Source organism: Amborella trichopoda, chromosome 2 (assembly GCF_054954075.1).
Source record: "Amborella trichopoda isolate Santa Cruz 75 chromosome 2, AtrichopodaSantaCruz75HAP2 v2.0, whole genome shotgun sequence".
NCBI lineage: Eukaryota > Viridiplantae > Streptophyta > Magnoliopsida > Amborellales > Amborellaceae > Amborella > Amborella trichopoda.
In genome coordinates this window covers 49,612,678-49,634,646 of record NC_142337.1, presented here as the reverse complement: position 1 = coordinate 49,634,646, position 21,969 = coordinate 49,612,678, and the positions used below count along the sequence as shown (strand labels likewise).

The following is a 21,969-nucleotide window of genomic DNA, read 5'->3' as shown; positions in this document are numbered from 1 at the left end:
ACTTCAGGCTTGTTATTGAGGAATTGGCCTGCTTTCTCAAACCTCTCCTCTTTGCACAACCTTTCAATGATAAAATTATAAATAAAATGATAAGGGACGTGACCTTCTGCTAACACCAAATGGAGAATATCCATAGCGTTATCAATGCCACTCCCGTTGCAAGCCTTTCCAATCAAAATTTTATAAGTCAAAGCTCAGGACAAATGTTTTTATCCGATAATAGTTTTGAGAAATGTAGGTTTTAGAGAGAGAGACAGAGAAAGTTCACAGAGTGCAGGAGGAGAAAGGTAGCTCTGATATTAACTTCGATTTGAAGCTTTTCGAAGTATTACTGTAAAAATGATGTGAATAATATATTTATAAATTACGGTAATTAAAATACCGTATAAAATATCCTAAAAATTACTTTTTCTACACATTATGGTATTTAAATTACGGTAAAAAGACTATCATGAAGGGTATTTTCATCCAAAAAAACTGAAAATTGGGAAAAAAAAGTGTCGGCGAGGTTTTGAAAAGTTTACTTTTTTTCCTATTTTATTAAAATATAGGTAGATTAGCGATAATTACCCTAAATTTAAAGGTATAACACATAATCTTTTGAAAAAAAATGAAATAAGTTTAATAAAAGAATGAAATAAATTTTGAAAAAAATGAATCTTTTGAAATAAATTAGATTAACTTTAATAAAAATAGATTAACTTCAATCCTCTTTAACACATAGATTAACTTTAATAAAAGAAATGAAATAAATTTCCTAATTACACTCTCTAAAAAGTCTCAGGATTGATATAGAGATGGTCCTAGAGGGTAAGTTATAAGCATTAGAAAACGTAAATTTGAAAATTCTTTTACAGATTTGGTAATTTTTAAAATTTTAGATCGCAAAACCCTCCCAAATATCTAAACCCAAGGTGTAGAACTATGCTCCCCTGGGAGCTAAGTACACGTGCCAAACTCAAATGCTTCTCTAACGGTCGGGACGTCCCAAATTTTCCGGAAAACATATAAATGCCGATTTTCTCACTAAAAAGCTTCTATGGCAATGAGCTTATCAGTTTTTTATCAGAGGGTTTTCTCTCTCTAAATTTTCAGTCACCACTTCACATGGCGATTCTTCAGAAATACTTCGTTCAAAAAAGTTAAACTCTGAGAAAAATGGTGTTAGTGCGAGGAGAATCCGGTTCATCTGAAACTAATGCAGGGTTCCGAAGGACCAGTAATGGAGGGCTTCAGAGGACCAGTCTTGAACCCACTGATCTGTGGCTGGTAAGAAATTCCTTTTTTTTTTTCTCACTCTTGACCCTCTAATGAAATGTTGACCCCTCTTTAATGAAATGTAGATCCCTGGTTTTTGGCATTTTTAGGGTTCTGTAGTTTTCTTGGAATTTACTGATATTTGGACTAGAATTTGCAAGGTTTTGGGTTCTGGATATTCATAGGGTTTATTACACGGTGATTCATATGTTCTGTGATGTTTCTGTTGCTGAGCTTTACAAGAGATAGTCCTATGTTACGGTTCCATTATGGCGTCTTCTGGTTTTAGATTTTTCTCCTTTATAGTTATGTGGCTGTTCTTTCTTCTAAAAGAAATTATTTATGGTTTTGATTTTTCGTTTCTTTTTCTTTTGGAGGGGTTTTGTTTTTCAATGGAAACACTCAATTTGATGATGCATTTTAGTTGGTAGAAATCTAAATGTTCTTCAGAGGTAATTCTAGGGATTCCAGAGTTGCATTGTTGCATTTGTGTGTGAGTGTGTTATATATATATATATATATATATATATATATATATATATATATATATATATATATATATATATATATATATATATATATATATATATATGGGATATTCTAAACTTCACAACCCTTCAAGATACAAAGTTTCAAGATAGAGAGAGTTGTGAAAGGTGGATTTATTAATTTTGTTTTCTATTTTTTTTAAAAAAGTTACTTTTGTGGGGCAAATTTGTAAATATTACTACAGTATTTTTATCATCTCCATATATATATATATATATATATATATATATATATAGGGTGCGGTTTGTATAGAGCCTAGGCTCTAAACAATCAAATTAGAGCCTACCTTCAAATAGTATCCAAAAATATGGTTTTAATACTGAAAATCTTTGTGATAGCCTTAACATATATTTTAAATTTAATTTATAAACTTTAAAAGCTGAAAAAATACTGTAGATCGACCGATCTATGAAAACTTGAAAATCTGTAAAATTGACGGTCCAAAAAACATTACAAAATACACTATTTCAAAAACCTGAAATCTGTTTTTCTCTCATGTCCAGGCATCTTAATTTGAATATATTTGAGTATCGAAATAACCTCATCTAGTGAAATTTTTGAGGTAGGCTCTAATTTGATTGTTTCAAGCCATAGCTTTATATAAACTTTTCCCATATATAGATATATATATATATATATATATATATATATATATATATATATATATATATATATATATATATATGCAAGATACTACCAAATGCCTATAGGCGAAAATGAACAGTGATTTTGTTTACCCTCATCACCGTCCAAAGTTCATCGCACGGTCACGATTGTCCGATAGTATTTCATTTTTTATTTTTTTTTCTGCAAGTCGGAATGACGTTAAATTTGGAGCATGTATTCATCAAAAATAGGCAAATCTATGAAAACAAAATTAAAAACTATTACATGAAAAAAAATGACCAAAATACCCCCAAAACGTTTCGGGGTATTTTGGTCAAAAAAAATTTACAATTTTTTTTTATATTTTTATTAGGTGCACCTCACTAAAATGTAGACATGCTCCAAATTTCAGATCATTCTGATTTGTAGAAGAAATAATGAAAAATGAAACACTACCGGACAATGGTGACCGTGCGATGAACTTTGGACGGTGATGAGGGTAAGCGAAATCACTATTCATTTTCGCCTATAGATGTTTGGGAAGACTTTTCCATAGATATATATATATATATCTATATATATATATATATATATTTTTTTTTTATTATTATTATTATTATTTTTATTTATTTTTTTTTTTATTATTTATTTATTTTATTATTATTATTATTATTTTTTAATGTCGTGGGGGTTGGGGGGGGGAGTGGCTACAAGGTGGTGGAATTGTATAAAAATGTTTTTGTTGAACATTTGTAGGAAGAAATTGAAGCACCAATGTGGGTGGACTTGGAATTAGAAGCTCAGTCCATGGTCCAAGCTAGGTGAGTCAGTCTCTGAGGAATCATTGTATATTATATTGATTTAGCTTTCTTATTTCTACTTATTTGTCATACTTCTCAATTGTGGTTCACAGGGATGATGCCTGGTTCCATACGTCTCACCCGTGAGCCTCCCTCCCTCCCTCCTCTCTCCCTCCCTCCCTTCCTCTCTCTCTCTCTCTCTCTCTCTCGCTCTCTCTCTCTCAACTTACAAGAATATTGATATAAGTTATCAGTCTTAAAAACTGGTCATGGTTTTCATGTGATTTCATTGTTTATCTAGGAGAGAAACTTGGATGATGTCCTTGTTCTTTCGCATGCCATGTGCCTTAATTTGAAGTATGTTCTTTGTGGTGTGATATGCCTTATTTTCAGGGTCCATGCACGTCCATCACGTTACAATGAAAACAAAGGCAATTTTCGCAAATCAGTGATAATGTCCCCCAAGCTCCCAGGCTCCGTGTCATCTAGGAGCAAGCATTTTCGGTCAAGAAAAGGTGCAGAGGGAAAGAATTTCATCTCTCAAGTTCATCAACTGTCTTCATGGAGAGAAGTGGATCAACAACCCACCAAGTAAATTCCAGACCCTTTTGTAAACTTGTAGTCTCAGTTGGGTTTTCTTTTCTGATATTTTCTCTCTTCTTGTGTCAGGACTTTACGAGGAATAACATTCTCATCTTCGTCTACATCTAAGTGTGGGTCTAATGGTTTAGATAACCCAGAAAGTACCCTTAACTCAAGCACACGATCAAGCACTTTACAAACAAAATCATCATCATCGTCATCTTCATCTAAGTCTAAGCTCAGGTCCGATAGTTCAGAAAATGCACAAAGTATCCTTTCTTCGAGGACACAATCAGGCACTACCACTGAAATGCATCAGGAACCAATAGTTCCAGAGGTATCCAGTAGTTTTTTGTTGGCTGTCAGACTAAGCCTAAGGAAAAGTTTCACAACAAGGCATGCAATGAGAGTAGAGGTTAAACCTTCAAGGTTATCGAAAGATAGTAAGGAATCATCCAACATGTCCAGTATTGGGTCCTCACTCGATCTCCAAAGAAGAGCTAGGCACAGCAATGCCAGGTCAAAGCTGAAGGAAGATAATTCTCAAATGGTGAGGAAAGCATGTATGAAAGATATGCATACTAACGATAAGACTCTAAATACAGGGAAGAACTTTAATGCTCATCATCCACAAGGAAGTTCGACTATCAAAAGAGGGAAGGTTGTCTCTGCTAAAAGGGATGACCATGAACCTATTTCGAAGGTAAAAACTGCTAAAACGGGTGACCATGAACCGATTTCAATGGTAAGATACTATAAATATTAAGATCTTTTACAAAATATTTGTTGGGTAATGATGTGATTTTCTGGTGAAGTTTCAATGAGTCAAAAGAATGATAAAATTTGATTATATTTTCCACTTTTCAGGGACAAAGTGCACTTTCTGCTGGAAGGCTTACATATGGTCACCGGGCAACTACTTTTAGGAAGCCTTTGAGGACAATTACCACAACAGAAACTCAGAATTATAAAGTTGAAGTGGTTCCAAAAAGGATTACAAAAGTTGAAATGCACCCCAAAAAGGTCACAAATATTGGCAAATCCCAGAGGGCTTTTGTAGATGGAAAAGAAAACTCTGTGAATGGGAAAGGAGAAGTGAACCCCAAAAGAATTACAAATGTCAGCAAATCCCAGAGGGCTTGTGTTGGTGGAAAAGAAATTGCTGCCTGTAGCATTCATCAGAATCAGAAGACATCTAAATGTGGCTTACAAGTGAAGACTGGCAACACATTGCATGATAAAAAGGTAACCTTTTAGTTTGCATTGTTACTTGGTGGTGATCATATGTTACTTGGACACTTCTAGTCATTTTCTAGGTGCCCTTGCAGTTTCTAGGTATCCAACAATGCATTTAACTTCCTTACTTGAATACTGGGCTTGGAAAGTTAAAAGAAAAAAGATTAAGAGTATGGAGAACTAGATTATCATAATATTTAGGATTATAAAATTAATGAATCTTTCTTTCTATTGGTAAGCCCAGGTTGGAATCTGTCATTTGCATTGTGAGCCAAGAGTTCCAAATTAGTAAGCTGTAGTGGTTGACCCCAATTTGAATATTCTTAATTGTTTTAATTTGATGAATTGATGTAACCTAAGATCTGCCACTTGCTATACTAGTCTTCCCATTACAAGGCCCTAACACACATTTGGAGAACACCCAAAATTCAAATAATGTTGAATATCTAGAATATCTGTAGGTAATCATCCACAAAAATATATAAACATACTTAAGTAAATCAACTTGCAATTAGGAATTTTTTTCAATTCCTGAGAGGTGAGATTTCAATGCAGTGATGGGTTGAAATTTGAATTTAAACTAAATCAGCTGAATGAGATTGATTCCCCTGAAATTTAAAGCTACCCTGCAGCCTAGAGAGAAGATGAGGGTGTCGAACAACTTTAAATCCGAAACAACGAAATCTAAGATTTTGAAGTTAATATAGAAATTAAGGTTTTGACTTTAGAGAGGATATTAGGTTTGAGGGTCTCATAATGTTTTGTCTTGGTTAAATCTAAGGACTTGTGAGTTAGTTTTTAGGTTTTTGATGGATTCTTCCAATGAGAAAAGAAGGATGAAAAGTGGAAAAGAAGAAGAAAATAATAAGGGAAAAAACGAGAAAGGAAAAAAAGAAAAAGTTGGGCAGAAGAGGACAAACAAAAGAATTTAGGGAAAGATAAGGGAATAAGGAAGGAAAAAGAGATGATTAAAGAACATGGTGAAAGAATTTATGAAAAAAAGAATTTGGGAGAGAGAATGGATGAAAGGAATAAGAAGGTACAAGACGAGAATTTAAAGAAAGTAAAAATGGAGAGAAGGAAAGTAGAGGGGAAACATGAGAAGAGAAAATGAAGAATTGCCTTGGAAGGGAGGGATCTTGGGAGGTGTTACTAGGCCTTCTCTATGAAAGAACTCACGAAGCCCTTTCTTAGGTTTGTTTCATTCTCAAAGTTTCTTAAAAATAAAGCACCAAGGGGCTTGACATCCCTCTCTCCTCTTTTATACCACTTGACTTAAACAAAATTGACCTAAATACCCGTAATTAAAGTAAAATAATTAAAGCACTAAAACTGCCCTTGTATTCCCTATGGCTCTAAAAGACACAGATACGTTTATGTAACTAAGATATATTAAGCTGCCAAATAACGCAGTATCGCTCTTCCACACGTAAAATAGAAAAGTAAAACCCTAACCCCATCTTAATAAGTCTCATGTTTTCCTTCAAATGAGTGAATTAAAACAAAATTAAACTAGTCCAAGGGAAGGCATTTCATCAATTTCCTCATGTGGGGAAGAACTCAACCCCATCAAGTCCCATGCGAAGTTGATAAAAGTCCTCCCTCTCCCTTTGTAACTCATGATCATCAATTCTCGAGCAATCAGTCAATATGTGATCCTTCCAACGAACTAATTATCTTATGTATGAACCATGACATGTATCTCGAGCAATCAGTCAATATGTGATCCTTCCAATGAACTAATTACCTTATGTATGAACCATGACGTGTATCAAGAGTTTAAACTCCCATCCTTTATCTCGTCCTCAATACTTCTCAGTAACTCCTCAGTCTCCTCAGCATTCAAGTGTACTGGTGGTATCTCCTTGAAATTTGTAGAGATCAACATTATTAATGATTGATGAGATATGAAGGTATTCAAGAAGGTCTAGGAGTTGGAACATACCTAGTTTCTTGAGATCCCATATGGTCTAGACCTTCGCTAATATAACTTCATGTGAGTAATTGGGAGCCTATCACTCCTCAGATATACCATGATAGAGTCCCATACAAAAAATTATTGGTCGCTTTGATGCTCATTTGCGGACTCCTTATTCTTAGTGTAGTTGGCTATTAACTTGTTAGGGACTTCCTATTGTACTTCCTTGATATTTTGGCATATTCATCAACTTTAGCACTTCACCTTCCTATATAAGGTGATGGAACATGGTCTACCACATGTGGAATGCATTGTCGATACACTATTTTTCATAGGATACTTCCTGGTTGATTGATTAACCGAGCTAATTATAAGCAAATTCTACCTAAGAAGACTCAAATGCCACTAGCTCGTTTTCTCGCTTGCGAGACACTTAAATAAATTTGTTCAAATTATGGTTGACCACCCCAGTTTACCATTAGTTTGATTTTTCTATTGTAGAGTTGCACAAAGTTTTGACCATGGTTCTCCAAAAATGATGCAGGAATGTAATATCTTGATCATATGTCGTTGACTTTGGTATTCCATGAAGATAGACGTTTTTTTTTTAAAAATGCACAATAAGATACATTAGATGTCTTTTGACAAGGAATGAAATATGGTATTTTAAAAAATGGTCCACTACTACAAATACAAAGCCATAACTTCCAATGGTTCTATGCAAACCTAACATGAAGCCCATATTGGCATCCTCCCAAGGAGTAGGACTATAAATGGGTCAAGTTGGGTCTAGTTTAATCCCTACCTAGACCTAACCCAACTACGTCTAAGTCGTACCCGCACTTGGACCTTGCTGGGTCCAGGTCAATTGGACCCAAACCTAACTCACCGGATCAGGTCGGGTCGGGTTTAGAAATAATAAATATAAAAATTTCTTTTATATATTTTATAATATATAGTTAATATTTAATTTTATATATCTTGTACTTAGGTATGCCTGGTTAGTCGGGTTGTCTTTGGCTGACCAATGTGAACCTACAAGTCCAAGCTAGACCCGGACCTTGACCAAACGTAGGTCGGGTGAAGTTCAAGTGGGTCCAAAAAAGACCCTTGGCATCCATTGTCTGAAATTGATGTCTCATGGCATCCACTACCTGAAATTGTGCTTCACTAAAAGTGTATTCACCTTCCTTATCTCCTTCTAGGGAACTGGATATTCCTTAGCGGACTCAAAACCCCCGACTGTGTGAGACAATGTTGGGCGGAGGAACAACTGCCTTCTCATGGCATCGACCACCTCGAATTGCACTTTATTAAAAAGTAATTAGCACCTTCTTCACCTCCTTTTGTGGAAATGGATGTTTTACTCTCGCTTTTGGGTTGTGACATTTTCTTTTGTGGAAGGAGTTTTTTATTATACTTATTGAAGAAGCAGGTGTTCTTCTCACCAACATGGTGTGCCTTTCAAATGAATTGCTAGGGATGGCTAAGCAAATGTGACACCGTAATATGTGACATCACACCACAAAACATTTTTGTGAGTTGTATGACCTATCGAGAAGCTCACATAGACACAACGATCTAATTACAATTCCCATTTCTATCCTTTGAAACATATGATGTTACATGACCTTTCTTACTTCTCAGTGTTCAAGCAAAGCTTATCGAGCATTTCTTGAGAAACCAAATTCTCATTGTCACTATCAATAACAATTATGCACAACTTCCCTCCTGTTGTGCAAGCGGTGTGGAGAATATTATGAATACTACCACCTATCAACTCTAGGTAACTAAGGAGACATCATAATCCTGCAATGACAGTTGTATCCCCTCGGGTATCTCTGACGATGATTGGATCAGTATCATGACTCTATCCTCAAAGTCATATTCATCCTCTACATTTCCTTTATCTTCTACGTGATCCACCTAGTTATTTTGAGGGTTGTAGGACCTATGAGGGCGTTCGTCTGATTGATTGCTAGCTTCTCCATATTTGAAGCATTTAAAGGTGCCATTTTGTCGCTTATGGCTTAGAATGCCTTGTCCTATTTCGGCACTTGCTACCAGGTCCTAGATGGGGGTGCTACTACGTATGGTGTGGTAGCTTTAGCATGTCAAGCTGCTTGAGTCGTTCCAGATGAACTTGATGATCCTCGGTCAGGATTCTCCTTTCTAGTCGTAGGACATTGGAGGTGCATCTTTCAGAGAAAGTCGATAGGTATCAACACTAAACAAGTTTTGAAGGTAAGCTTGATCCTGGATTTGATAACATACACTAGCTACATGTCAAGGCATCACTTGCTCATTATCATCTTGGAGGCCATTACGCACAGCTAGTAAGTGAAAAATTCTTTCGTGTATTATTTCACAAATCGCGTGACGTACCTCAAAATGAGTACTATCTAGTAAAGGGTCATCCGGTAATTGGAATGTATGTATTTTCTTGACATTGTCTCTTTCATTAGTGAAGAGCCTTTAAAATTCATTTCTGAAGTGAGTTCACACTCTACCACTTGAGGAACTCATTGGCATCCAAGCATCCACAATAGGCCTCATCAACCTTAATCCCGTACTCGAGGGGTCCTAATGCCTTTGCTCTAAAATTGAACTTGCTTTAGTACCAAATTGATGTAACTTATGGTTCGCTACTCATTTAAGAATTTGAGGGGATTGAAGTACCCTAATGCCTTTGCTCTAAAATAGAACTTGCTTTAGTACCAAATTGATGTAACTTATGGTTCGCTACTCATTTAAGAATTGGAGGGGATTGAAGAAGAAGAACCATAGTTGTTGGAGATGGGAGCGGGATCGAGAGTGGGACCGGTTCGAGATTTCCGAATTGCCCTATAGTGGAAGCTCCCTAGTACGATCGGCGTCTATACGATGATCGAGACAAGGAACAAGATCCTTAGGTTTATGGGAGCGAGATCCCATGTCAATGGGTTTGATGTTTTGGCTAGCAGGAATCTAAACTCCACTATACATAAAAATGAGGTTGTCAAGTAAAGCTAGTACAAGTTCCCTTGGTTAAGGAATTGATGTTTAAGTATGTCATATAACGGGGTTCCTCTTGTTCTAATGTCAAGATTCTTAACTATATTTAACATATGCTTTAAGTCTTAAGTATCACTCTTGGGAATGGTTAACTATACCACTTCCTGGTGGGGAGAAGAGGCTAAAGCCGCACCACGATAAAGAAGTATTAACGTCGTATCTTGCTGCGCTTGAGAGATTGTACCCAAACGACAATGAGAGGGGCAGAATACGACAACACATCAGTGATTTTGTATGTAATAAAGGAGTCTTCTTACTCTCGGCATCCATTTCCAACAGAGGAACAATGTCAGCTGTTTCGTGGTGGTATCTATATGATGGTGGGGTTCCGGAATTATATTCACTAGTTGTTAAGGTATTGTCTCAGAATGTCAACTCGTCAGGTGCTGAGAGGTGCTGGAGTACGTATAAATTATATTCATAGAATTAAGCAAAACAGGTTAAATGTTCAACGCTCCGAGTCATTGGTTTATGTTCACCACAATAACAAGTTATTAAGTAGATTGCGATCAGACTATGCAGAGAAGTACAAAGGATGGGATTTTCATCCTGATGATGACCACCTCGAAGATGATGTTAGAGCATTAGAAGCATTAGGCGACCACCATGATGCTGATGATGCCAAGGCATGTCCCTCCCACTACTTCTTCAGGCCATGACACAAGTTTGGCATGCACCATTCCCTCAAAGTCCCCAGCAACCCAGAATCCTACCATTCAAAATGTAGTTTCCTCTGCTTCCATTGTTTCTCAAAGGCTGGCTCTCCAAAGGGGCAAGAGGACAAGATGAACTACTCTCTCTCGTAGATGTAAAAGAAGTTTTTTAAAGCTTGAAATGAAAGCATATATTCTCATATCACAACTAAGAGGATTCATCATTGTGATTTAAGAATTTAAAACAATAGGACATCATAAATATAAGATTTTAAATGATATATATATATATATATATATATATATATATATATATATATTCTCACAACTAAGAGGGATGGCTTACATAATAGCATGTAATAAAACAATGGGTCACTCTAGACTATGTCGAGTTTAAATTAAGAATCTAAAATAATAGAACTTCATACTATACAAAAAAGGAACTGGATTTTACCGTCATGGAACTTATGATTTTTAAATAATGTGAACTTGGGACAATGACAATCTTTAACTTGCTATCATACGTTAATGAAAGTAGATCCCATAAACATGAAACTCAAGATTTTAATGTACCAAAACCTTGGACCCTGGTTGATGGGAGTGGGGATCTATTTCGAAATGGAACTGGATTCCATTGATGGATGGAACGTGGTCCGTTTTTTTTTTAGAGCGAGATCCCAAAATTGAAAAACCGGGGTCCCTACAAGATCCCTTATAGGAATCGTGGGATCGAGGTTCTGAAGCGGGATTGTCACCCTACCCACAAGGGGGGGAGACCTTGTGAAGTGGTAGTAAGCCTTCTCTATAGCCTTCAATTTGAGAATTCTAGATGCCCTTTCTAGTTTTGCACCCCGGCCCCTGCCTGCAAAAACAGAAAAATCCCACGCCCCAAAATTATAAAAAATAAACATCAAGGGGCTGGATGCACCTCAACAACTTGACTTAAAAAAATACCAAATAGACCTATTTTTAATTAACAAAAGTTCAAAGACCATGTAGGCTATTTTTTTACTTTCTACCACAAATACAAAATAAAAAATAGAACCATGACAGCATTCTTAAAGTCACATTTTTCTCCTCAAAAGAGCCAAAAAATATTAAAAACTAGTACAAGGGAAGGCCACAATGTCATCATCATTCATTAACTAAAATTTTATATTTACTTTTCTTAATTATGAAACATGTAATGTCCTCCTGCCATATTTTTTTAAAATTTGCTTTATCTATGTTGTCATGGATAACACTTGTCTATGCGGGTACCTTAGTGTACTGTTTCAGTCACACCTTCTAGCATCCCTCCCCCAAACTTTCCAAATTCGTGATAGTCAGATAGATGCTAGTCCTTTTGAACAAATTTTTGGACCTATTCTCAGCAAACATTTGTCACATATGCTAATACTGTATTGTATAAACAAGAATAAATGCATCTATTCAAATTGCTCTGCGTATACACTATGAATATCATCTGACACACACACACACACACACACACATATTGTGCATGTGCCTTTATGGGTGTCATTGTGTTGTTTACACACACACACATTGTGCTTGTGCCCTAATGGGTGTCATTGTGTTGTTTTCTGTATATAAACAGGATATGCACACGAAACTTGTGCCCTATGTCTATATATTTTTACATTGTGACTTTGTGCACATTCGATGTGACTTGTCTTTACAGGACTCCCTGAAAAAATGGGAATCATAAGCTTAGTCTCAGATTGCTCAAATGGCAGTCTAGCAAAGTTTGTACCACAGTTGCACCTTATCAGAGTTGCAACCTATCAACACCAATAGCAAACCCAAACCTTCAAAAACACAATTCAGACTACCAAGCAGCAACCTTCTGTATTTGCTATCTGGCAACCCTCTATTCAAAGAAGACCTAGACTTTTGAACTAATGACAACGAAAACTTATGATCCAACAAGTTTACTCTGAAAAATAATACACATGCAACATTTCACTTGGGTAAACTTATTGATTAAACTCTTACTGCAAGAAAAGAGAAGAAATGGCCAAATCACTCCTGTACAAGAAATGCCCTTTTGTCTAGCAAGTTTTTCCCTTAAGCTGACATTGTTGCACAACGCCCTTTAGCGATTCAAATCTATGATCTTTGCCAATATAAATCGGTGCCTTTCTGGAGTTATGTGCATTGTATTTGGAAATCAGCACGTAGGAGGTCACAAATAGATCTTGTTTCATGATGATTTTATGGGGTACTCCTTGATCAAGTGGCTATCAACCTCAATGTGCTCATTGTTTTTGAGTGCCAGAACTGGCGCATCCAGTATAGTACTCATTCTGTCACCTATCAAACAGGCAAGAGACGCTTGCTAAGTTTCTACAAGTATTCTTTTGGAAGGGTCAGTAGTCGCACCATTTCATCTGGCTCCATTGGGGTAATATGGATTTATGTTGATGGAAATTTGGTCATTGACCATGTTAGGGTCCTTGGTGAATTGGGTGGACCTGGGGTAATGAGTTGGATTACTATTTACTTTTTGGGATAATTCAGCTTGACATCAAGTAGTCATGTGAATTACTGGAGAGACTTGAAAGTCAATGTTCTTCTATATTCTTCCCATGCCGTTACTAGGGTGCCTGTTTTTGTATGCATCTGGTTTTACATATGATTACCACTTGTTTGAAACCTTTATAGAGAATTTGCCTTGCGCCAACCTGTCCCATTCATTTATTGCACCTCTTTCCCACTTCTGTTTTGTGGACTGGTATAGTTTGTGCTGAAAATGTGTAGTGACTGATTTGTGGTATTGTCAGATTAGTCTGGACTAATTATATGCTTTTGGCTGACATATAGCATTACGGGACCTTTGAGTGAGTTTATTCTCCCATAGCACATCTCAAATATACTTTCTCGAGAGAGAGCTTTTTGGGGAATTTGAAACATATCGAACATTATGAGTATTTCAAGGAGAAAGAGATATACCTCGAGGTGGTTGCATCTCTTTAGTGTTGGAAAAGTATTTAATGCGACAGGGGATGCAGTTTTTCGACTGCATCTTCCAATATCAAGCTTCCATTGAAGCCCAATTGCAACAAAAATGGTTTCATAAAAAGGTCAAAATAAATGGGTGCAAAACATTTTTCAAAAAAAAAAAAAAACCATTTTAAAATGTTAATTATTTGTGCATTTTAGATTCATGATCACCATGGTCGAGATAATCATCCCCTAAATTTTGAAATCCATCTCTAAAATGGATTTTGGAGGGGGGATGCTGGTAAACAAGTGAGTTGGCCGAGTCACCTAAACGGTGGGGTCCTTCAGTGATTGGGACCTTTGCGAAAAGTGGCATCTATTTATGTTTACTTTTTGGTGAAGGTTTAAAGTTAATGCTTGGGTTTCAGCAGTCCTGCATATTCAAGAAAGATAATGATGTTCATTTGAAATATATTATTGTCCTTGGACCTCTACCTTACCAAGTCTTCACAGACTTTATCAAGCTTCGTATGAGGGTGCAGATCTATGCATGTCATGCCATGTAGATTCTGTCAAATCTGTGCAAGTGAATACAGTGTAGATTTTTCTTATCTTATTTTTCCTTAGTACTCTTTTTGAACAACTAAATTAGAATTCATTGCAACCTAAGCATTTCTTTTATTCACCAGAGAAGGAAAACAAAATAAAAAACAGCACGTTTGGTAGCTAATGCACCAATATTTGTCAGTACATGATAACTTGTCCTATGATCTATGGTATTGTAAACCCCTAATTCTAACATCTTGGCCTTATTATAGTGAGTTGAATTACTAGTCAACATTTCAGCACAATTTGCAACTATGTCATTGTTACTGCTTCTGGAAATTATGCATGCTACACATAGACATGAAATATCAAATTGATTATTCTTTTATGCCCATTCCATCACCTGGAAGTTCCATTTTCCAATGCAGTGCTTTGTCTGTGTTGTTTCGATGTTCACTAGTGTTATTAGAGTCAAATCGGCTATTGAATCGGGTGAGGAGGGGCTTTTGTGAAAATCGGTTTGACTAATAATAAAAAGAATAAAATTATGAACTATATCATAAAAAATGTCGCCTAACTTTGTTTAGTTGGTCTAACCGGTCAAAACTGGCTGGCCCTACCAGTCGAAACTAGTCAAACACTGGTTTTGATTGATTTGGACTAATCCCAGCTTTTGCTTTTGACTAGATGGGCCAAGGCACCATTGACAATGAGATTGCCCGGTAGGTCTTGATACCCATGATGTTGAAAGTGCAATCAATATGTGATTCTTTGTTTTTATATGATTGTGGATAATCGTCATCTTATAATATTCTTATTCGTAATAACCTAATGGAGCATGATATACCATTCTCCAAAGGGAATCTACCATTGTTGCTGCTAACTGATGAACAGCAATTGGGGACCCTGGACCTAAACACAGGTATAGTTAATCTCCACCTGTCATCTAGAAGACTAGAATAGATAGTGGATGCCCGCCCCTTGGAGTACTGCTTACCATACTGCATTGGATAATTGAACTATGATATACTTCCCCATTCTTATTTGTCATCATGAAATTCTCCTTTTGTTCAAATTGTGGAAGTGCTTTTTTTTCTCAGATCAGCTCACATTCTCTTGGATTTCCGTTCTAACTATTTTGAATGCTATCATATTCTCAACAGGGAAAAGGCTCTAGGAATACTGAAACTACAGAAGGAAGAACTGTGAATGGAGCTCGAAATGTATATTTCCGTTAGGGCTAGCAGTGGAGAGGATTCTAACTTTTTTGTACATAATAAGAAGAAAAATACGGTGAGTTTTCATATGAATTGTTGCCAAGGTTTGGCATTAAACCAGATGCTTCTGTATCAACCGCTAGTCTGCAGTCTCATGTAACATGCTGCGCACATGCTTAAGAATAAATATGGCAAAGCAGTAGAATAAACAGGTTGCCCTTCATACATGCTCTTCAGCCTTTTGCAATCGCATGCGACATGTTGCACACATGCTTGTAAACGTATGTGATTGCCAACAATGAATACAGGTTGTAGCATATGCATCAAAGTTCTGTTGGAATTCTAATCTTCCCATTTCACTGTGTAACACAGGTCATCAACTATGCAAATTGTTATATAGGAATATTCAGTGAGTTAAAGATCAATCCTTTTCAAAAGCAACGGGCGCTTTTATCAAATGTGCTTCGCTTCGGCCAAAGAGACCGAAGCCTTCGGATTTTAGGCATAAATCGAAGAGAATTGAAGCTTGGTGCTACCACTTCAGTCAGATTCGGGTTGCTTCGGTCAGATTCGGATTGCTTCGGGTAGCAAAGAAATAGCTATATAAATGTTTTATTTATTTATTTATTTTTCTACTAGTTGTATATATTATATATATGAGTAATGATTCTATGAGACCCTCCCACACCCATGTATAGGGCTTCAAAGGATCACCATTAAATTTGGCAGAGATCTCTAGAAAAGTTATCACATGGGTGTGAGACTTGACTTTTCTAGAGATCTATGCCAAATTTAATGGTGATCCTTTGAGGTCCTACACACATAAGTGTGGGAGGGTCTCATAGGATCATTAATATATATATATATATATATATTATAATAATAATAAAAAGATCGAAGTCTTCCCACAAATCGGCCGAAGTACCAAATTGCTTTATTTTTTCACCAAACCAAAGAAGCGTCCGAAGCGAATCAGACGACATTGTTTGTATCCATTTTTCAGAATTCTATTGTTTATTTGAATGTGAAGGGACATTTGACTCTCTCTCAGAAGTACTGGTTTATTTATAATGAAATTGATCTTTTTCTGTTATTATTTCACATATTTATATGGCTTGGGAAATATATATCTAATTTATTGATATTAAAATAATAAAAAAAACCAAAGTCTTTTTTCGAGATCGGCCGAAACACCAAATTGCGTCATTTTTCTCATCAAATCGAAGAAGAGTACGATGCCAATTAGACAACATTGTTTTTATCCATTTTTCAGAATTATGTTGTTCATTTGAATGTGAAGGGACATTTGACTCTCTCTCAATGGTAGGTTTCTTCGGAAGTACTGGCATTTGTAATGAAATTGATTTTTTTCTGTTATTATTTCACACATTTTTGTGGCTTGGGAAACTTGTCAAAGTGCATCTCGGCCCTTGGAGAGGTGAACTATTTAACAATTTAAAATCTGTCCCCATGTCTATGTTTTTTTGGATTTTTTTTGGGGGAGAGAGGAGAGAAGTGGGGGACGAGAGAGAGAGAATAATGCATATCTAATTTTCATCGTTGTGAAATTGACTCACATTCGCAAGTGCGACAAGGTGCTGATGGCAAAAGCCCAACAAACATTAGGGCGAGACTCGTACTTTGATTCCTAACGCTTGATCGGAGCAAGGAGGGGACCATGGGATTGTGTTATGCTAAGTGGCCTGTGGACATTTTTGCAAAAAGTCCGCAATAATTGCCAAAACATCCCTTTCCTCATACGGTCCGTGATTTCAAAAAGAGGACTGGCCCCCGCCAATTCTGATCCAAATTCAATTCGGAACAGCCCACTTTTCAGGGGAAACTTTGATAGTGAAACCAAAATAATAAAAAAATGAAGAGTTCGGAACTAGGTGAGTCCAAGGAGAATTTAGACCAAGACTGCCACCCATTGGTTCGAAGCTGGCCTGAGGGATTTAGAGCCAACTTGTTGGTTTTCAAATTACTAGGGATTGCCTGGATTATTAGCATATCTACCGATTAGACCCGAAACGGTGTCCACATAAGTTAGAATTTTGAAAGAAAACTCTAGAGCCTAAAGGTTTTAAAATTAAGCAGACTAAGTTATAATACATAGAATGCAAGTTTAGAAATGATAAGAGTAGAGACTAGAAACAAAAAAATAATTACAATTGACAGCCAAAAAATACCAAAAAAAATACACTTCCAATATCTTGAGTCGATAATCTAAAAAAATAAAGAGATTAATGAAAATATCGAACATAAAAATAGAGCTGGGCAGACGAAGTAGAGATGTGCAAATAGAGTTTTATGTAATTGTTGCATACCAATAAAGCTAAATGGCAGGTTTTATAGAACGACTGTGAGATCAACTTTGCATTGTGGGGCGAAATGTTGAGCAATCAAAAAACAACATACTCATAGAATATATATAGCTAAGATAAGAATGTTGAGATGGATGAATGACAAGACGAGACGATATAATTCAAAATGAATACATTAGAAAGAACTTAAGTGTGACATCAATAGACGATAAAATGAGAGAGAGTAGACTTTAAATAGGCTTGCCAGGTACAATACAAATCTGATATAACAAATATTTGGAAGTCGAGTTAATAACTTATAGACTAAAAAAAGGTAAAAAGTGAGCCTAAAAAGACATGATTGAAACTAGTGAGACAAATATGAAGATTTACAAGCTCATTAAAAGCATAACCCTCGATAGAACAATGACAGGCCAAGAACATACAACCAACCCCAAATAGTTGGGAAAAAACTCTAATGATGCGGAGGATGATAATGGTTTCCATATCTACCGATTACTAGTGCAAGGTCTCTTACTATGTCAAATCAATGGATAGGCAATCCAAATCGGGGCTGAAAATTGTCCAAATTAGTGATCTAAAAAAATTAAAAAATAATACTAAGAAATGAAAAGAAGAATTAATATATAAGAAGTTTCAAAGGGAAAACGGCTGGAACCCATACCATCCGAGAACTGATTCGGTCTCAAGTTATTTCCATCTAAATTTGAGATCCAAATCAGAAATTGCTAGGTTTTAAAAAACATGTCCACAATATTTCCAAAACTTTCCGATTATTACTTTGCTTTCCATCATGAATGAAAAGGGCCTCTCTCTCTCTCTCTCAACTATTTCAGGTACTAATAACCACCTCAATTCTAAAATGATTCAAGCTTTTAAGAGAAGCAAACAATCCCTAGTATCATCACCAACGTTTTTCAAATATGAAAAAGCACATATTTGCTGATAACGAAGTATTATATCTATTTCAACCGCAGCTTTGGACTCATCAGGTTTGCTTCTTGTGGCTCACACTGAAAGACACGCAAAAGCTTAGAATCACAAAAAGTATCTCCCAGATTCCACAAAGCGAGCCACAAGTTTGATTTCGTTATCCATCGGAGCAGCGAGCATCGCAAAAGCATCAATGCAACTCGGAACAGCTTATTACAAAAGATACAAAGAAACATATTACAACAAAGCTTTAGAGAAAATCTGCAGAGACATGGCTTTAACCAAACATTGGCACTGAAAGAAATAAAGTTGTTAAAAAGAATGATGATAAAAAGAAGAACATATAAATATATGGATCTCACCTGTAGCACCTCTTGGTAAACCGGTCTAGTCAGTTACAGAAGTTATGTAAAACCAAAGTTGTAACAATCTCTAATTCCTTCCTCCCCTCCTCAAAGCACCATAATTCCGAGTTACCTGTGAAAGCCAAGACCTAACATTTTAGAAACAACCAAGCTACAAACAATAACATGCCATAGCGCTCAGGCTACAATTTTTGTACAACAGAGGAAAAAGTATGCATTATCACTTAAGAGTATCAGGAGCCCTATTATTTCAGATTCCAGAAACAAAGTAGTTGCATACTTTGCAAACAAAACAGAGTAATAAATGCGAAGATCTTTCAAATCATTATTAATTTGGTTTTTACGTCATCTGATATTTTTATGCCATGAGCAAGTATGACCACTAAATGACATATGATTGTCCAGAACCATTGTATAAGACAGACTATTCACTATGGAATTTGTTCAGTAATTTAGTGTATTTTCGCCATTCTTTATGAAAGATATCCTCACTTCACGAAAAACCAGTTTGACTACATAATTCATCTTACATGATCACCAGAACAGCACGCACTTTAAAACGTGGATGCCAGCACAAGCTTCACGAGAAAGATTGGCAAAGTAATGGAAGTCCAAAGATAAACAAGAGCATTTCAGTTTCACTCCATTATGGTAAAATAAATAAAAATGTCAGTTGCCTTTTGCAGAATTTCATGTAAACTGCATATCTCGTATCAATCTGGGTGCTCTAGCAATCATTAAAGATTGAGAAGCGCAACTATCCTTGGCATTTATTAAAACAGTTCATTAAATAAATAATGGGAGGCAAGCATTACCCCTGAGGAGTCTGAATACCATTGTGGGTTGGGACTCCAAACAAAATATTGGCCAGAAAGTGTAGCAATATATACAAATGGTTATTTTATGAAAAATTTATTTGAACCAAGTGAAGTTGAAGACTTTGGCAGGCTAAAGGCAAAGGAAAAGGAGAGAAACTTAATTGATTACCTGAGGTTGGGTTTTCTTTAATCTGTTGGATGATTCATCCTCATCGTCGTCGTCATCATTCATAAACATTTTCTGGATAACAGAGTTGTCTGATTTCCTTCCTCTTTTTGGGGTTAAGGAAGAACCCCTTCCCCTGCCCCTAGGAGCTGCTCTTTTGCGCCCTTTACTTGGCTGGGGAATGTTTTCAGGCTCCTGCATCAATGCAAACATGTCTTCATTAGATCCTCTCCATATAAGAGAAATGCCAAAAATAGCAAAAATATGTACAATAGGCTCTGAGCAAGATTACAATCAAAGAACTCTTTAGTGAAAAAGAAGTAAAAAGAAATAAATTTCTAGCTCACAAATGGAATCTTGGAAAGGCATAGCGAAGTTAAAATATCGTCAAAAAAGAATCAATAAATAAAAGAATGCAATTAGATATACATGTGTAGGTGAGAGAGCATTGATAAATATATAGCTAGCTATCTGCATGAGAAAGATTCCCACAATGTTAGAATCGAGATCCCTAAAATTTGGGGACCTAGATCCCTAACATATGCATTGTGCGGATCACGCTCCTAACCATGGGGATCTTCTAGTCTTTCACAATCCCTCTTGTTCCCACTCACAATCTCAATAACTATGCTTTGAATGCCCAATATATCAGAAGGATAAATGGGAATTTTTTTTTTTTTATAATGAAGGATAAATGGGAAATTGAAAAAATATTGGATGAGATTTTGTGTGAGTATGGTAGTATTTCAGTTTTGAATGCCTGTTAACTGGTTTCGCATTCATCTTATGAATAATGAATCTCAATTTTGAATGATTACAATATGTAGTTATTTCCCAAAGAACACAAGTGGTGACATTGGAACCAAATTTACAAAAGATTACAATATGGTGATATTACATGGCATTTTGGATCTTTCTGAAAATAGGAGAGCATGAACTTCTAATCTTAATGGAAAACTTGGGAAGATCAAATAGTGACCTTTACATAAATGAGGAGAAAAGAACAATCCCCTAACAAAATTGTAACAATCAATAAGCCACTGTGTTCTAGAAAGATTTGGGGGCATGGTTATTTTTTAACACAAGTGAGAAGCATTACTCAATGAACCCTAAATCCTAAAGAAAACAAAAGGGGAAACAAAAATTTAATTAAGGAATGTCACACAGCTGCTACATTGGATCATCATCTTCGTTTTAGTCTCTTTCCAATTAATTGGGGTCGGCTACATGAATCTTGGTTCTCCATTCTGCTCTATTAAAAGCCATATCCTCAATGAGGCCATAGGTCCCTATATTTTTTTGGACTACTTCCAACCACGTCATTTTGGGCCTACCCCTTGCCTTTTTCAATCATTCCACTTGAACTAATTTGTACTTCCTAATAGGTGTTATACTTGGTCAGTGCCACACATGGCCAGCCCACCCAAGTGTACTCTCTCTCATTTTATTGCCTATTGGTGCCATGCCTAAATTCTCTTGAATAGATTCATTGCGAATTCTATCCCTTCTTGTCTTGCTACTCATCCATCTCAACATCATCATCTCCGCTACACTCATTCTCTAGGTATATTGTTTTTTGTCTGCCCAACATTTCGCCCCATAGGGCAAAGCTGGTCTCACTGTTGTCCTATAGAACTTGCCCGTCAACCTCATTGGCATGCAGCGATCACATAAAATTCTTGTTGCACATCTCCACTTCGCCCAACCAGCTCTAATTCTGTGTGCGACATCTTCCTCGATCTCTTCATTTTATGGGATTATTGACCCAACATATCGAAAGTGCGGACAGCTGCCACATTGGATAACCATCACAATATCGAAAATCATTTCTACTAATGGAAAAATACGAACTATTGTCTTCAACTATTTAAAGACAACTACAAGAGTACATCACTTCATATTCTATTTTCAAATGACAAAAAAGGGAATCATGGAGCATTCAATAATCATCTCAAACATAATCACCAAATTAAGCGAACTTGTAAAGCATAGGAAACATTTA

The 21,969-nt window shown here is 36.2% G+C and overlaps 2 protein-coding genes across 17 annotated transcripts in view; one reads left to right on the top strand and one right to left on the bottom strand.

Moving 5' to 3' along the window:
- The first annotated feature begins 929 nt into the window (after window positions 1-929).
- Window positions 930-15,586, top strand: LOC18431637 (uncharacterized). 4 transcript variants are annotated; one of them, XM_088858396.1, is made up of 7 exons: window positions 930-1,269; window positions 3,169-3,233; window positions 3,326-3,355; window positions 3,606-3,803; window positions 3,882-4,497; window positions 4,662-5,039; window positions 15,308-15,586. In XM_088858396.1, the coding sequence occupies exons 1-7, from the start codon at window positions 1,159-1,161 to the stop codon at window positions 15,380-15,382; spliced, it is 1,473 nt and encodes a 490-aa protein (XP_088714522.1). In that variant the 5' UTR covers window positions 930-1,158; the 3' UTR covers window positions 15,383-15,586. The 4 variants fall into 4 exon arrangements, with proteins under 4 accessions (XP_088714522.1, XP_088714520.1, XP_088714523.1 ...); XM_088858394.1 differs by having other exon boundaries at window positions 3,882-4,539; XM_088858397.1 differs by lacking the exon at window positions 3,326-3,355.
- A 2,954-nt stretch (window positions 15,587-18,540) lies between these two features.
- The window catches only part of MRE11 (DNA repair and meiosis protein (Mre11)), a 42,693-nt gene continuing 39,264 nt past the window's right edge, over window positions 18,541-21,969 (bottom strand). For all 13 annotated transcript variants that reach the window (XM_088858391.1, XM_020665547.2, XM_088858392.1 and 10 more), the window contains 3 exons: window positions 19,971-20,162; window positions 18,981-19,095; window positions 18,541-18,827 (listed from right to left, as the gene is read on the bottom strand). Coding sequence is in view for 11 of the 13 variants with exons in the window: in XM_020665547.2 (XP_020521206.2) it covers window positions 19,051-19,095; window positions 19,971-20,162 (237 nt within the window). In the remaining 2 variants the exon portion in view is untranslated. The remainder of the gene's footprint in view (window positions 18,828-18,980; window positions 19,096-19,970; window positions 20,163-21,969) is intronic.